Here is a 15680-nt window from a genome sequence, read left to right on the forward strand (position 1 = left end):
CATTAGTCATAGCAAAGTTGGATTGGATCATGACCTCAGTAAAGCACAACCGTCTAACTTCTATGTTGATATTACTCAGGTAGCTTCACCAGCCCCGTTAGCCTTCACTACATACATTATGGATGAAACAAGTCATGCTCTCCCTTCCTAAAATACACGCTGTGGAGCGGCTGCTTTGTGCCAGAGGGAGACAGTGGAAGGAGGTCTTGTGTTTCTAATCTGGGCCAGTGCGTTGTTGAACTGAGCAGTGAAACGTTTCCTCCTTTTCCCAAATGGCAGTTTGGATCTGGTAGAAATTACAGCAGGAGGAGCTGATGTCATGGAACTGAGAGGGAGGGAGGACAACAAGAAGACGAACACGCAAGCAAACAGTCAGAGAAGAGAGGACACATTTTTCCAGGTTTTCTTAATTTCTTAATTAAATAAAATCAAATACAGTGACTTTTGCTTCTGTATTGACCTCTTCTTTCAGTCCCTGTAATGGGAAGATGGAACATTGCAGCAGTCGGAGTCTGGGGCACAAGGCAAAATGAATTCTGGGAATTCTAGAAACTAAGGAAAATTATAACTGATGAGTTCAATTCAAGCAACATTTCAACAGCAATTCAGGGTCAGAGGAAAGTGCAGGGACCTTACCACATTTCTAACACTGCAGCGTTCTGAGGGAGTCTGGGACTTGAGAGAAATTAATTCTTTGAATTCTAAACACTAAGGAAAATTATAAATGTCGAGTGATAATTAAGAAGACTTAAAGAATAACTTTGGTATTTTTAAACCTGGGCCCTAGTTATTTTATTTTATATTTTTTACAAATTTGGGTATCGAAATGAACTTTTGGAATCGGTCCAGTAGATGGCCTCCACCGTAGCCGCGATACTTTTTTTAAAAGAGTGAGATCCTTTTTGTGTAACCAGAAACAGAATTCCGCTCAAGGAAAAGTCTCGCTCTGAAATCTTGCGGGTGGTGAGATTGACATTGAGTATACGGACGAAGAGCTCATAGAAATTGAAGAGAGAACGAGGAGAGAGAGAGAGAGGGTGGCAACAGGCAGAGGAGGATAAAACAAATACAGTAACCTACGCTGTCTGTACACCAACACAACAATCTCTACCAAAATCCACTCTGCAATTCACGTTTCCACCGTCCTGTTCAGGTAACATCTCACCACCCGCGAGATTTCAGAGCGAGCCTTCTCCTTGAGCGAGATTTCTGTTTCAGGTTACACAAAAAGGATCTAACTCTTTAAAGGTGAAGTTCAGTATTTTTAAACCTGGGCCCTATTTTTTTTTTTTACAAATTTGGGTGTCGAAATGACTCATAGGAACAAAAACTGGAATTGCTCCAGTAGATGGCCTTCACCCTAGCTGTGATATGGCCATAATGGCTGTAATATAATGTGTTCGACAACATTACGGAAATTATCCCTACAAAGATTGTCCTTTTTTAAAGATGCATTCTGTTACATTATTCTGACCAGATCGATTCTTTTATTTTACTGAATTGCTCTATGTATGAATGGTGCTTTATAAATAAACTTGCCTTACCCAGGAGAAACTCAGACTGTATTCATGTTTCCTTAATTAAATTGGAAAACATAATTTGTGGGTGTGTTCAAGAGCAAAACAGTAGGAGAAAATAGCTGTGTACCATTTTTACCAACATTATACCAACATTATACCAACAAAACCTATTCCTGCATGACAGAGGAAAGACAAGAAACATGTTGGACTTTAATTTATTTATTCACTTCCTTCCAATCTGTGACCTCAAAATGCATGAGTGCATACACATGTATAGCATAAGATACAATCAGCAGATAAATATAAAATTCAGTAAAATAGTACTCTAGTCATGTAAACTGGATTTTAAATCTATGACACAAGTGGTACAAATCACTACATGCCTGCCTGTTCACCTAAAACACTGAAAACGTTTGAGTGCCTTTTGTTTTCAATATAAATGCACACTATCTTTGCTCAGCACAAGTTTGAGGTCAAAGGTGACGGTTTTTGGGAGGGGTGAGTTTGGTGAGGAAGTGTTAGCGAGCAGCTAATTCCACACAGGACATCTGTAACAGGTTCACACAGCAGCCCGGACGTACAGTCCATGAGTTTTCCATGACTAAGTCGTTTCCTCCTGCTCTTTTTTTTTGGGAAGCCACTAGTCTGGTTTCCACTTACTAAAAACCACAATCTAATTCAATGAATGTGTGAAAGATGGGATACATTCTGCTATATTCTTGTAAAGTGATGCAATGGGAAAATTCCATGATATCCAAGGAATTCTAGTACCAGAAGGAACTTTGTCTATCTACGTGTGCCAGGACTGCAGCACTACTGAAGCGGTAAAACTCTTATAGGAATATATAACTAAGTATAAATAAAATCACAATAGAGAGCAAATTCTTCATAACAAAAATAAAACATTAAAAAGGGATGAGGTGTGTCGCACAGAAGAAAAAAGTGACATGCTCACGGTACAAAATATATACTTGCTTGCTAGTTTAGTGCCTAAAAGTTACACACAAAGGCATCCAGGTCCCACCATGACTGTGCATTCACGCTACAAACAACTTGATCAACATTTTACCAGAGTCACAATGGATATTTGGCCAAAGTATGGACTAATTAACAGGCTTCTCTTATGAGAAAATGTGGCCAAATTTTACATTTTCAATCGGGATTGGCCAATAAAAACCAGTGGATTTCCATATCGTTTTATCCCTGTCAGTAGGAATGTTTTTTCATGTGCCACACCTCTGAATAGTAGGACTGCACACTACGGGAATAAAACATACTGTCAATTGTTCTGACAGGAATGTTTGTTTTGATTTGTGGGAATAAAACGTTTTCAGTTTTGAAAAATGTATTAAAATCATGAGCAGAAGACTTAGACCAGATTTACATCTGGACACATTTGCTGCATGTGTCTCACCTTGCCACATCACAAATCTGATTGCACCTGCCTTTGTTTCTCCAGGATAACTTCCTATCAGAGGTTTAAATGCGGCTGAAGCTGTTTGTAAACTTCTGCTCTTTAGAAGTTTAGTTACACTTCATGTAGCCAGCTAACACATGGATGAATTTACACCTTTTACCATTTGGCTTAAGCCGTCTAAAACCATAGAGGAATTCCCATTGGATTTCAACCAATCTTCATTACTTCATGGGTGAATTTACATTTGTAATATTTCATGGTAATAACACAGTCACTTTGTGTCATAGGGATCAAGGAAGTAGGTCCAAGCTGATTGCAGAGTGAATGCACAGTCAGGGAGGCCACACACATCCTGTGAGGTTCAACCCCTGCTATCTGCATTAAGTGGGAAGGGGATATTTGGCAAGCAAATAAAGAGATTCAACCTTAATCAGAGAGTAGAAGGAGCTTTTCAAATGGGTTGGTGGGTGGGTAAAGGGACACCAGCACACAGTCTGTGAGATAATGTCTTAACAAGCCACAGAAGATAATTAGAAGAACGTAATGTGGTCATTTCAAAGACTGATGTGTGTTAGATCTAGACTCGGATGTCTGTGGGCATGGCAGTGTGGTCCTTCTTTAGAGTGAATGATGATGGGAATGATTCATTCAGAGCGGTGGCTGGTCTCGACTGTGGGTTACCAGTTGTCTAGGAAGTCGAATCCGGTCTTCAGGATGTTGTTGCTTGTGTTGTACTGCAGGGTGGGAGAGACGGAGAGGCTGTGTTAATCATAGTCAAACCCTGGCGACACGGATCAGTACATTATTATTATTATTTTTATTGTCAACCAGTTCTAGTGTGGACCGCCGTCTGCTCAGCTGTGAGGCTTACTTCATGTGCTGCAGACAATGCGGAAAGTACTGCAACGTATAAGGTGTTTTCTACTGGACAAACATGGTGAGTTCTGAAATATATATTGCCCTATATATCTGCCCTATATATTTATAACTAGGGGTGTAAATCTTTCAATATCTCACAATTCGATTAGATTAAGGTCACGATTGGATCCAAAATCGATTCTTGATTCACAATCAATGCCCTACTTGTTACAAAGGCGTGCTTATTTAAGGATTTACTCAACTCTGTTGTGTGCTAAGAAAACTGCAGTGGCAAATTATTATATGATATTAAAGCACAGAAAAATTTGTTAAAGATTATTCAGCTTTTATGTTTGACACAATAATGTAAATACACAGAGGCAAACCAAAGACAAAAGACAATTTATTTTAGCTTAACTTGCAAAAATAAAACATTGTTTTAGTACTTGACTTTAACTGTAACATTCTAAGAAAAACAAGTTGAAGCTTTTCAAGTTCACGCATCGTAGGTAAGAGCTACTCTGTGGCCGTTGGTCAAAGCTTCAGCCGTACATTACCTACGCAGAGAGCTAGCTAACTTTAGCAGCGCTACTGACTAGCCAGGACCGACACGCTCCTTGCTGGAACTGTGTACAACGGAAGCCAGAAAATGGTGCACGGCAAACAATGCATGCAGCGGGTTTGTCGTGTGCAAACTGGCTTGATGTTGAACATTTACTTAAGACGAAAAAAAAGTTTATAAAAACAATTTTTGGACGTTTCTAATCGATTCAGAATTGTAGAAAGCGACTTGCTACTTATACCTGGGTTAGTTTGCAGGAAGTCATTTGTGAACAATTATCAATACAAAGCTGACAGACAACACTGTCATTTCTTAACCTTGATCCAGTCCAAGTGAATCAAAGTAAAGCTTCCTTCTGAGAGCTTTGACTGGGTGAAGAATAATTTGATGATAATGGGCTAAACAGATGTCAGACTTGATTTGAGAGCATGCTACATTTTTGGCCACATTCTGATATCACAGCTGGTATTCGTCTATTATTTTCTCTGTAGACCAATGGAATGTGTTCTTGGCTTCTTCACCACTGCTGCTGTTTCAAAATATCCTAAGCAAATCTAGTACTTAGAAACAGTGCACATGGATCCATTTCAGAACTCACCTGGGCAAAGGTGGGGCTGGAGGCTGAACCTTCCTCTCCTCTCTCTCTCTCAGCACTGCTGGGTTGGCTGGGGGGCTTGGACATGATGCTGGAGGAGAACACTTCATCCACTGTGTTGCTGACCGACGGCAGGGTGCTCTGAGATCGCTCCCAGCCTGCGACCGACGAGGACACTCTGACTGGTGGGGCAGGGTTTGGGGATATGGAGATGGATGCCGGCGTTGCACTGACAGCAACAGGAATAGGGGGTGGGGGAGCAGGAGGTTTGGGTGCTCGCTGCTTGATGGATCTGGTAGGAGGTGGAGGGTGGGGGTCAGCTGCCTCAGGCTCCTTGGAGGTAACGGAGGTCTCCTGTAGTAAAATTGATACAGTTCTTATTAGATTTTTTAACACGAAATGTTGATGTTTTGTAGCTGTTCAAAAACTGATCACAAAGAGAGGTTCATATTTGTTGACATATCCTGCAGGCTTTATGTATGAGCACGTTGATTTGTGTAGATGGTACAGCAACAACAATTATGAAGGAAAGTAGAGAAGGAAGAACAATAAAAGGAGAACAGTCTTGTCATCACTGTTGCTTATTTTGAGAGCAAATTGGCAGCATGCACCATCTGCTTCTCTCACACTTGTGGAGGCTTCAGGCTAGATTCTATTTTAGGACACAGAGCTCAGCAAGATATATGACAAGTGTCGGGGTGGGAACTTGCTTTTGAGTCTGTTGTTTGTTAGAAACAATACAGGTTAGAAATGTGATGTCTGTGCCTAAATATATAAATAAACCTCCCTCGCAGCTTTCATTTGAATTGAAAAGGCCACCAGCTAGCGGGAAACACTAGAAAACGCCTGTGCTTACCTGTCGGAGGTATGAGGGGAGGGATTTCTCTCCTTTCTCGAGGGATTTGATCTGACTGGGGGTTAGGGACTGGAAGTCGGATTTCTCTCCCTCCAGGCGGGACCTCTCAGAGGTGATCTTCCAGAAGGATGACTCTTCCTCTGGCCTCCGTGCGTCGCTCACAGGCACCTTCAAATTCACATAACAACACATTTAGTGTAACTGTCTCAAGATTACTCTGTCAAATCGTTTTTTAGTCTCACTTTGGAAAAATAACATTACCGCAGCCAAACACATAAATGGGTCATGTCATCCCATGAGCGTTATATAACCGCTGAAAGGTTTGGCTATTTAAAACGTTCTCTCAAACTGTGTCATGATGCACTAAATACTTTACGTAAACCATTGAAAAAATATTAACTCTACTGAACTAAGTTATCAATAGGAGTATACGTAGATCACGCCTTACAATAGCTCACAGCTGCACTGACACATCTCCTATGTGCAACAAGTAATTGATCATTTACTTCCTCTTTTTATCTTTTGATGTAATGATTGAATCTAGTCTCATTTAACTAGACCAATGCATCAATATGGACTGTGTTTATAAATCCAAGTAAAGAACTGCACTACATTTCCTTTCCAATGCAAATAGGCAGAATAAAACAACCACAGCACATTCTGTTTTGTACCTTGTTTCCTGGTGTACTCTTGCCTAGCTGGTTGGAATGAGGGACCTTTGCAGCCTTTGAGTCTGCCTGCGAAGATGAGATGCCCTGCTCTGCAGAGCCTGATGTCAAGGTGAAATCCAACTGGCTCTGAAAGATGCGAGCAAAGTTTAAAACCGTATCTCACAATTCAACTGGGCTCTTCTCTCCATGTGACTTTCATGTGGAACAGAACCAGGTATTACAGCTAAATAAATGCAATCGCAGATGTCAAAGGAGGATAGAAATACACCCAGCAGCATGCTTGTACTTGGTGTAAAATTGTTGGTAAGATAGAAAAAGCAACTTGAAGAGGTCATATTTAGCTCTGGGAATAAGTGAAAAACATTAACTGAATATTTTTGTTGACATTTTATAGACTACAGGCTTAATAATCAATAAAAGATAAGATATCAAGACATGAGTTAATAATGACAAAAATAATTAGTTTCAACTCAGCAGTATTATACCATTGTACCTTTGTATCAGACTAAAAATAAAAGATCAGTGTTTACCTTTGTTTCCCATGAGAAGGGGGCTGAGTGCTCATCTTGCCAGGTGATATCCTAAATAAAAACACACAGAGTAGTTACAATTTAAGCCAACACACTCAGGACTCACCTTACAAAAAAATGTCACTTATACTTGTCTTTTTTTCTTGCCTTTAAAAACAATGTGATCAACAACTTATTATGGAGCCTACTGTAAATTAAAAGGGTTATTATTTCACTACAAACACCACTTTCATTTAATTCAATAATCTTTATTTGCAAAGATTGTAACAGTTACAGCATAGTGTGAATTATACAAATTGCATTTCAATAATGAAGCAATAATATTGTAATAGTAGTAATAATGATATTAACAATAAAAAATTATTTATTTATCTATCATTGTGATATATGCGAATAAAATGTGTCTGTCGCTAGGTTACGCATCAGGTAGCCCCTATGACGTATGCCAACATATTTTAACGGCTACGTGGCTAGCTAGCAACGGTGACAACACAGGCTAGTCTGAGCTCTAAAACGCTCACAAACCTACATTATATCAATTTAAATGGGGTTATAATACCTCTTCCCCGAAATGAACGATCTTCTGACCCGTCTGAAGGAGCAGTTTGGGGTAACAGACCACTTCATCACGTTCAACTCTGTGCATAGCATATCGGGCTCTGATATGTGGGTCCATCATCCCGTTGTCGATTGCGCTGTCCTGCTCTTGCGGCGTCATTTTCTCCCAAGTCGAGCCGTGTTGGGCCTTGATTTTCTCCCGCTCCTGCATTATTTTCTTCGCCATAGAGTTGATGGAGGAGAAATATTCGAACTTCTTCTCCTCCATCCTGTGGGCGTCGAGCCCCGCCATGGTTGCGGCGGCCATTTTTAGCTGCTACCAGCTGTTGTTATTGTGAGGAAGAGGAAACCGGTGTTCACCGCTGTGTGGGCGGGGCGTCTCTTAAAATGACATGGCGCAAACTCCTTGTGTGTGTGTTAAAGGCGCCATCTTGTGGTCTTTCTCAGCAGGGATGTGCTCAGATTTTGGCTACTTGCTACAGGTTGGTGACTTTTTTATAGTCAATTGTTGGTACATTTCAAAAATAATATTATGTTTAGTGGTTTGACCATAGTTTGATTAATCTGTGACATCAGCAATGTTTATGATTGTTTGAATTAATCAGGCATTTTTCTCTTACATCACGCAAAGGGTGGGAAACTCAAATGTGTGTTGCAAATAGATGTTAATTATTAGCTAAGTAGCATTACCCTAAGCGATCTAGTATTACCTTGTGGTTTTCTTGCCTTTCCCATCGTATGACACTATCAAACTAATGTTAGCTAGGAGGTGGCTGTATGCTAACGTTAGGTGTTAGCTGCTGCTTTATGTTGTTTTTATGTGAAATGTGGTCCTAGGGCCCGCCAGATATTCAGTATCCATTATATTTTTAGTCCCAGGTCAGTAAAATCTTAACAATTTGTCAGATCACCTCTGAAGTAGCCTATATGGTAGCCTACATAGAAGCTCTAATGTGAGTAAAACAAAGTTCATGTAGTTTTATAGAGCCAGAAATGTTGATTATGAAAGTTTAAAATTATAAGAATTATCACAAACTTGTTGGGTTGGAATTTGGGAACCCAAATGACTCGTTCTACTGTTTGGCTAGTTCTCAAAGTCCCTCAAGCTTGCACTGAACTTGGCAGATCAGCATTTTCCGTTGAGGCCCCTATCTCATTGAATGCCCTTCAACACACTCTTTCTTTTCACTCTTTCGTTTTAATTGATATTGATCCATTGTTTCTGTCATTGATTATATGTAGCTATTTGTTCTTTTTGCAGTTTTAATGCGTCTCAATGTCCTTTCGAGAATAAATAAAGGTTTGAAATGAAATGAAACATGCTGAATCGTGAGACACAAGTAAAAGTCCATATTGAGTTGAGATCTTACTCACGCTGTGATTGTTGTGATTCAAATTAAATGACACACTGTTGGGTTTCTTTCTCCTGTAATTTGGAATACTACACAAAGAGTTCATAAAAAATGTTTTGGATATTTTTCTATATCTAAATAAATGATTTACAGTATGTTAAATGCAATTTCATTGACACCGGAAGCAGAAATCATGATCATGCATGAGTGTCATTAAGCTTTAAACATGTTTTAAAAAGCATGTGCACACTTTGGTCAATAATTTATTTTTTGCAATCAATTACAAACATATGGCATATTCATATTAAAATACAAAATAAGAAAAAAAAAACATCGGAATTTAAATATTTACAGTTTTAACAGTCATACTGGTAAATTTGTAAATGTAAGGAAAACTATGGAAACATTAAAAAGTGATGTAGCACTGAAAGTTATTACACAATGCTTTCAAACAGCACTAATAAATGGCATTGAGCCAGAGCAAACATAAAGAGACACAGATATCTGTAGTCGAGTTATATGGTCAGGCCACTCTGATATTCAGTTGATGGACACACAGATTAGAGCCGAATATCTATTGCTATTGTAAAGTACATAATAATCTCTTGGGGGCGCCATTGATATTCAAGTTATATTTAGAAAATACAAATCCAGAAACAAAATACACCACAAAAACTCTGAACTTTGTTTCAGTGACATTGTGCAATACATCTTCTTGTGCAAATCTGGAATGTTCATAAATAGTGTACAAATTTGCTTAATTTTTTCGAATTTATAAGCATGACATAAATAAATAACTTTCAATGTTTGCTCATGCGGGACATTGTCTCTTGCAGATTCAGATTAAGCCCCATTAATCACATTTTTATTCGACCTTTCTTTCGACCTAAATGTCTGTTAAGTCACTATCTATCACAGAATGAGGCAATGCAATGGCGACTGAGCCTTTGGCCCACTGATGAAAGCCTTTGCATTTTCAGAATTAAGGACTGGGTGTCTGTGGCGAGTTTTGCAGAAAAAATCACAAGCGGTGCCCAGTTAGTGACGCGCTTTCCATCAGCCAGCAGTGGTTGGTCTGCCAGAGAGGTAGGCGGAGCTAAGCGGCTGCCTCGCCGGTCTCTGCAAGTGTTGCGAGTAAACAGTAATCTACTATGGCTGAACAAACAAAGAAAAGATGGATGACTACAGATACAACTTCAACAAGAAGTGAAAATCCAAAGAAAAAGAAACAAACTCGACGCTCAGATGAAGCAAACAGTCTAAAAAGGAAAGCGACCGTCAGCCAGGAAAATCAAGAGTTACAACCGGAGCCAACCGTGGACGTCACACATGCAATACTGTCTGGATATCTGGGGAGTGTGCTCCCGCAATTACTGCTTATCGCCATGGATGCCGCCTAAGAGAACAAATCTGAGATTTTTGAGGTCACCACTTTAATAACTTTGCAACTTTCAAATTGGATCTGTAAGGTCTTCTTCAGGCTGTGCTGTGACTGGCATCGTGCAGGCTAAGCTTCTCGTTTTGCATCAGACTGTCACTATGTAAACGTGGGTGAATGGCAATAACAGAAGTGGGCATTTTTTTAGACTTTCGCCTGGATAAGCAAGAACACGCCAAGTAGAAGATCTCTGCAAGGTTGAGTACAAGAGAGACACAAGACACTACCAGCATGAAGAGGATGAAGATGGTCTTCTCTGTGGGTCGAGACATGTAGCACTCTACAGTGAAGGGACAGGGGGCTCGGGAGCAGACAATTCTTGGATCCATGACGAACCCATACAGATAATACTGACCCACAATGAACCCTACCTCCAGAACAATTCTGAAAAATATGGATATCATGTAGTTTCCCAGCAGGTTGCCTTTAATCTGGATGTGGCCTTTTTCGTCCGAGTACTTGGGATACTTGACGACTTCACTTCTTGAGTGGGTATTAATGTATTCTCTCAGCCTATTTTCCTTGTGGATGATGTGGACGACGTGGCCGAGATAGATGAGTGTTGGCGTTGAGACGAAGATGATTTGGAGGACCCAGAATCGAATGTGTGAGATTGGGAAGGCCTGGTCGTAGCAGACGTTCTTGCAACCAGGCTGTTTGGTGTTACAGATCATATTCGACTGTTCATCACCCCACACCTGTTCAGAGGAGAAATTAACATCATTATATTTACCGCAAATGGACAGAAGGTGGAGTTATTGAGGCATTTCATTCATAGCATTAGCTTATAGTAGAAATCGTCCAGCATCTACTTATGGTGTACCACAAGTACGCAAGCTCATTTAGCAAAGATAAGATTATTACTCTCTTGCCCAGTGCATCCTGGGATATCTTTCTGCCCTTGAGACTCCTTAAAGGATAAACATTTAGAAATTGGATGGACTCTTTGAAAAATGTCTCATAAGGATCTTTTTAACCTAGTGTCATAGCTCTTGTGGCTCAGAAACCTCTATTATGTCCACTAGGGGGCGGTATTTCACCGGAAAGCTATTAAGCGGATTCATAAATTCATACAGTTAGGTACAATGATACAGAAAAAAAGTATAATTAAACAGAAGGAGACCTTCTCTGCTCCGGCTCCGAGGATCATGATCCTGAAGATGAAAAGCACACTGAGCCAGACCTTCCCGATGACGGTGGAGTGAGACTGGACCTTGTCCAGCAGAGAGGACAGAAAACCCCACTCTCCCATGTTGTCTGATCTGATGAGGAATAGCGAATGAAAACAATACGTTAGAAATAACCAATGGCATTTTGAAAATGTTATCACTGTCCTAGAGAATTATAAAATTCCAGTTGTCTAAAAATTGGATACGTCACATCAGTCAGATGGAAACAGAAAAGAAAAAGGTCCTGAACTCTTGTTTGTTTTGTTAGTAAAGCATTCTGTTATTTTAAAGACATTGTACCGGGTGCTGGGAATTACGATTATTGATTAACACAAATAGTAAAACATCATCAACACCAACAACAGTCTGTTTTGGTTACAATCACACGCTGTAAAAACGCTGGGGTGTTTAGTGTTGAGCAGGGAACAATAAAATCAATGACAAAAAAAACACTTATTATATCCCATCTTACTATATGTGGTCAGCTGTAATGGTTGCAGACAAAAATTGTAAACCCCAGATGTTTCTATGTGCCTTTGAACTACATTAATATTATTTTTTTTCATAAGCACTTTACTGTGTCTACATTGACTCCTAACTACAAACTACTTTATCTAGTCCCATTTACGATAAAATTAGCGAACACTGTCAAGAACTCTGGATGTGTAAATGCATACGATTTTTACACCTTCAGGTTATGGACAAAGCGTCGTCCAAATTGCTGTAAATATTCTCACTTAAATTCAAACTCTTACAAACTAATGCCAAAGTAAAAATACTCTCGTAATAATATATCCCAATACCATCTCAATATCACCTTTGAGGTTGAGATTGTATTCATCGTATGCCAAAAACAATACCATTTAAATTCTTTACATTTTGAATAGACAGCAGAAAAAAAATAACCAAAAAAAATATAAATGGTAGCTCTTACCTTTGAATGTAAAACGCCTCTGTGAAGACAAACAGAGCAGCCACCAGCTGTGGAGTTTGAGTGAGAGAGAGCAGTGAACCGAACCAGCCCTGTCTACGGTACCTTGAACTTTAGATCTGATGAAATTGCACAACAGTGTGAGCAGTCACGTTGACATCTGGAAATGATAAAACCCCAACATGGACATTTTTTGGGCTCAGCACTGACGAGAATTTACCCAGGTTAATGATTGGCAGTGCTATAAAAATGATAAAATTCTTGTGCCTCAGGCTTTTTCTATAGCTGTTATGTCATTGTTCATTATTATCAGTATGTGGTTAATGCAGTGGCTTAATAAATATCCATCCATAATGCTATCTTTTCAGCACTTTTTTATAGATAACATTTGGCAGCCCTGTTTCCGTAAATGTAGTATTTTTGTAAAGTAAGCATAGAATCAGGGACTGAAGGCCACAGGCACAATAACACGAACACCTGTACAGAGTAATGCAATCCATTGCATAACCCTGCAATGAATACTACGTGACCATTAAACAGTCACGTTCATTGTTTTATTCAGACAGTCAACAAAACCTTTTTGTGTGATTCACGCAAAGTCTGAGAGTCTGAGATGCTTTTGTTGCTGCGAAACATGCAGGGCCTCGTGATTCTGCAGCTGTTTTTATGAATTTATTTCATTCCCAACATAGGTCACACTTAGTTTAGAGTCTGTCCACCTGATGTAAATGTCCTTCGCCTTATATAAACCCATTGAAATTACTGATATCAGTGTTGGCTATATCTGTTAATCAACTACTCCCAAGTTTGAAACTATAGGGAGCATTATAAAGTTGGAATGACTAATCGATTAGTCACAATTAATCTGTAATAAATGTCATTGTTTCAGGTTCTTAAGTGTGAATATTTGTTTTTGAGTTTGGACTTTGGTTTCGCTAGAAATAACAGATTTTAAGGAGGTTCTGTGGAACTGTGATGGATATTTTCCAGACTTTGCTGACATTATATAGATCGACTGTTTAATCAGTTAATTGGGTAAATAAAAGGCAGGCTAATGGATATTGATCTCTTACAAAATATTGTTTGTGTTCTTTGAAAGTAATGTGTTTGACTTAAAAGTGTAAACCTGCCATCTAAAAATAATTAGTATAGACATGAAACTTTTTTTTTTTTGACAAACTTTAATCATTTATTAAAAACAATACAAAATGAATCCAACATGTACAGTAGACTTTTCATCACAAGCATCATCATCATTCTATAAGCAAATCATTCAAAGTCCTCGATCATGAACATGGCAATAAGTTAAAGGACAAATACAATAATTGGGCAGAGACAAAATTACACCCACTCATGGATTAATAGATGAGTATCGAAGAACATAAATACATTATCAATATTGCACGGTTTCCATTAAAAGATTTCCAGTTAAATGTACAAAGTAAAAGTGGCACAAAAAAGGCAACATATGCAGACTTTTGTCAGCAAGAATATCACTTCCCTACACAATGATAACTCGATGCTTTGTCATGATTTGTGCACCACATTGTGGGAACTCTTCACTTCAGTCTCTTAGATGTGTCTGTCTAATACAGAGACACTTTTTAATGACTGCTCAGCAGTCGTTTCTCCTCTTTGGCCCCGTCCAGACTTCCACCAATACTCTGGCTGCTCTCGAGATCCATGTTCAGCTTGTTCTGCTTGAGTGCCTCCTCTGAAGTCGGCCACCTTGGAGCTGACAGGCTGGCAGGGTTGTCTGCAGAGGTGCTCTTGTGAGCTTGACGCCTGGATCCACATCGAAGCCTGGTACAGAGAAGGTAGAACACCTCAATGAAGTTGAGAAGCAGAGAGACGCAGGCCACAACCAGCATGAAGATGATAAAGATGGTTTTCTCTGTGGGTCGGGACATGTAGCACTCTACAGTGAAGGGACAGGGCTTCTTAGAGCAGGGGAACATGGGGACCATGATGAAGCCGTACAGGTAGTACTGGCCCAAGATGAAGGCGCCCTCAATCATGATCTTGAAAACAAGCTGGGTCAGGTAGCTCCCCAGAAGGTTGCCCTTGATCTTCACCTTTCCCTTTTCGTCGGTGTATTTGGGCATTTTGACCAACTTGGTCCCTACGGGGCTCGACAGCAGCTCCCTCAGCTTGTTCTCCTTGTGGATGACGTGCATGGCGTGGCCCAGGTAGACCAACGTCGGTGTGGAGACGAAGATGATCTGCAGGACCCAGAAGCGAATGTGCGAGATGGGGAAGGTCCAGTCGTAGCAGACGTTCTCACAACCGGGTTGTTGGGTGTTGCAGATGAAACCAGACTGCTCGTCGCCCCAGACGCTCTCAGCACCCGCACCCAAAACCATGATCCTGAAGAGGAAGAGGACGCTCATCCAGATCTTCCCGATGACCGTGGAGTGGGACTGGACCTTGTCCAGCAAACTTGACAGAAATCCCCAGTCTCCCATCTTTATTTGTGATGCTCAGTTACTGATCTGTGATAAATAGATTCAAAGAAAAACTCATGAGCTAATACATAAAACACAGATGATTTTGCAATGATTGTACACCACACCTTATAGACTGAAACATTAAACACAAAATAGTATAAAGTCAGTAGGCTGCTGTTAAAACAAAGGCACTCATCGTTCTTTTTATTTAATTATCTTTTCTGTTCTCAAACCTGGTTTCTTGCGTGTTATAAAACAGAGCCCCTTGAACCCTGAGCTAGTTGGTCAATAACCTCCCAAAACAATCATTAATCAGAATTTTGAACAGAAAAACCCAAAACTTGGTGGCTCAATACGAATGAGGCATAATTTACCAAGGCTGGAAAAGAGACAAAATTTGACGAAGGAAAAAGAAGAATACACCTTTTTCCCTGGATTAATTAATTTTCATACAAAAATGATACTTCTGTAATGTTTCTGTAAGTTTTCTCAATCACTCACAAAGTATTCTTTTTAAATTCCTCCTATGATCCAGCCTATTTGTAGCAGAGAACAAGAACAGTTGCATCTTACCTGGTGGCTTGGTCAGAAAGGACTGCCTCCACCTGGGACCGTTCACTTACTCCCTGAAAAGTTGGACCTTGGAGTGTTTGTGGCTGAGGGACTGATGCGACAGATCACAAAATTATGCAACACATCTGGCTTCGGTGTCACGTTCCCGTCAGCAGAAAAAGCTGAAGAAAGACGAGAACCAGGGGACAGACGTGTAATAATTG

At 39.9% G+C, this 15680-nt stretch overlaps 3 protein-coding genes across 3 annotated transcripts; all 3 read right to left on the minus strand.

Moving 5' to 3' along the window:
- Positions 1-3204: 3204 nt before the first annotated feature.
- cunh1orf198 (chromosome unknown C1orf198 homolog) lies at positions 3205-7887 on the minus strand. Its single transcript, XM_069657314.1, has 6 exons — positions 7569-7887; positions 7010-7060; positions 6480-6605; positions 5809-5976; positions 4956-5306; positions 3205-3671 (listed from the first exon to the last, which is right to left on the minus strand). The coding sequence occupies exons 1-6, from the start codon at positions 7872-7874 to the stop codon at positions 3615-3617; spliced, it is 1059 nt and encodes a 352-aa protein (XP_069513415.1). The 5' UTR covers positions 7875-7887; the 3' UTR covers positions 3205-3614.
- Positions 7888-10395: 2508 nt separating this feature from the next.
- Positions 10396-11609, minus strand: LOC138585018 (gap junction Cx32.2 protein-like). The gene is made up of 2 exons (XM_069657234.1): positions 11481-11609; positions 10396-11055 (listed from the first exon to the last, which is right to left on the minus strand). Exons 1-2 carry the CDS (start codon positions 11607-11609, stop codon positions 10396-10398), a joined length of 789 nt encoding a protein of 262 aa, XP_069513335.1.
- Positions 11610-14061: 2452 nt separating this feature from the next.
- On the minus strand, positions 14062-14922 carry LOC138585017 (gap junction Cx32.2 protein). Its single transcript, XM_069657233.1, has one exon. It carries the CDS (start codon positions 14920-14922, stop codon positions 14062-14064), a length of 861 nt encoding a protein of 286 aa, XP_069513334.1.
- Positions 14923-15680: the final 758 nt, after the last annotated feature.

Source organism: Semicossyphus pulcher, unplaced genomic scaffold (assembly GCF_022749685.1).
Source record: "Semicossyphus pulcher isolate SPU_LCO1_2020_fin unplaced genomic scaffold, fSemPul1.0.p SCAF_11, whole genome shotgun sequence".
Classification (NCBI taxonomy): domain Eukaryota; kingdom Metazoa; phylum Chordata; class Actinopteri; order Labriformes; family Labridae; genus Semicossyphus; species Semicossyphus pulcher.

Excerpts from the sequence above, each read along its gene's own strand:
- cunh1orf198 (XM_069657314.1), bottom strand. The coding sequence starts at position 7,874 with ATGGCCGCCGCAACCATGGCGGGGCTCGACGCCCACAGGATGGAGGAG. Across the intron at positions 6,606-7,009 it reads CCTTCTCATGGGAAACAAAG|AGCCAGTTGGATTTCACCTT; the intron begins GTAAACACTGAT and ends CGCATCTTTCAG. Across the intron at positions 3,672-4,955 it reads CCAGCCCCACCTTTGCCCAG|TACAACACAAGCAACAACAT; the intron begins GTGAGTTCTGAA and ends CCCACCCTGCAG.
- LOC138585018 (XM_069657234.1), bottom strand. The coding sequence starts at position 11,609 with ATGGGAGAGTGGGGTTTTCTGTCCTCTCTGCTGGACAAGGTCCAGTCT. Across the intron at positions 11,056-11,480 it reads TCGGAGCCGGAGCAGAGAAG|GTGTGGGGTGATGAACAGTC; the intron begins GTCTCCTTCTGT and ends TCCTCTGAACAG.
- LOC138585017 (XM_069657233.1), bottom strand. The coding sequence starts at position 14,922 with ATGGGAGACTGGGGATTTCTGTCAAGTTTGCTGGACAAGGTCCAGTCC.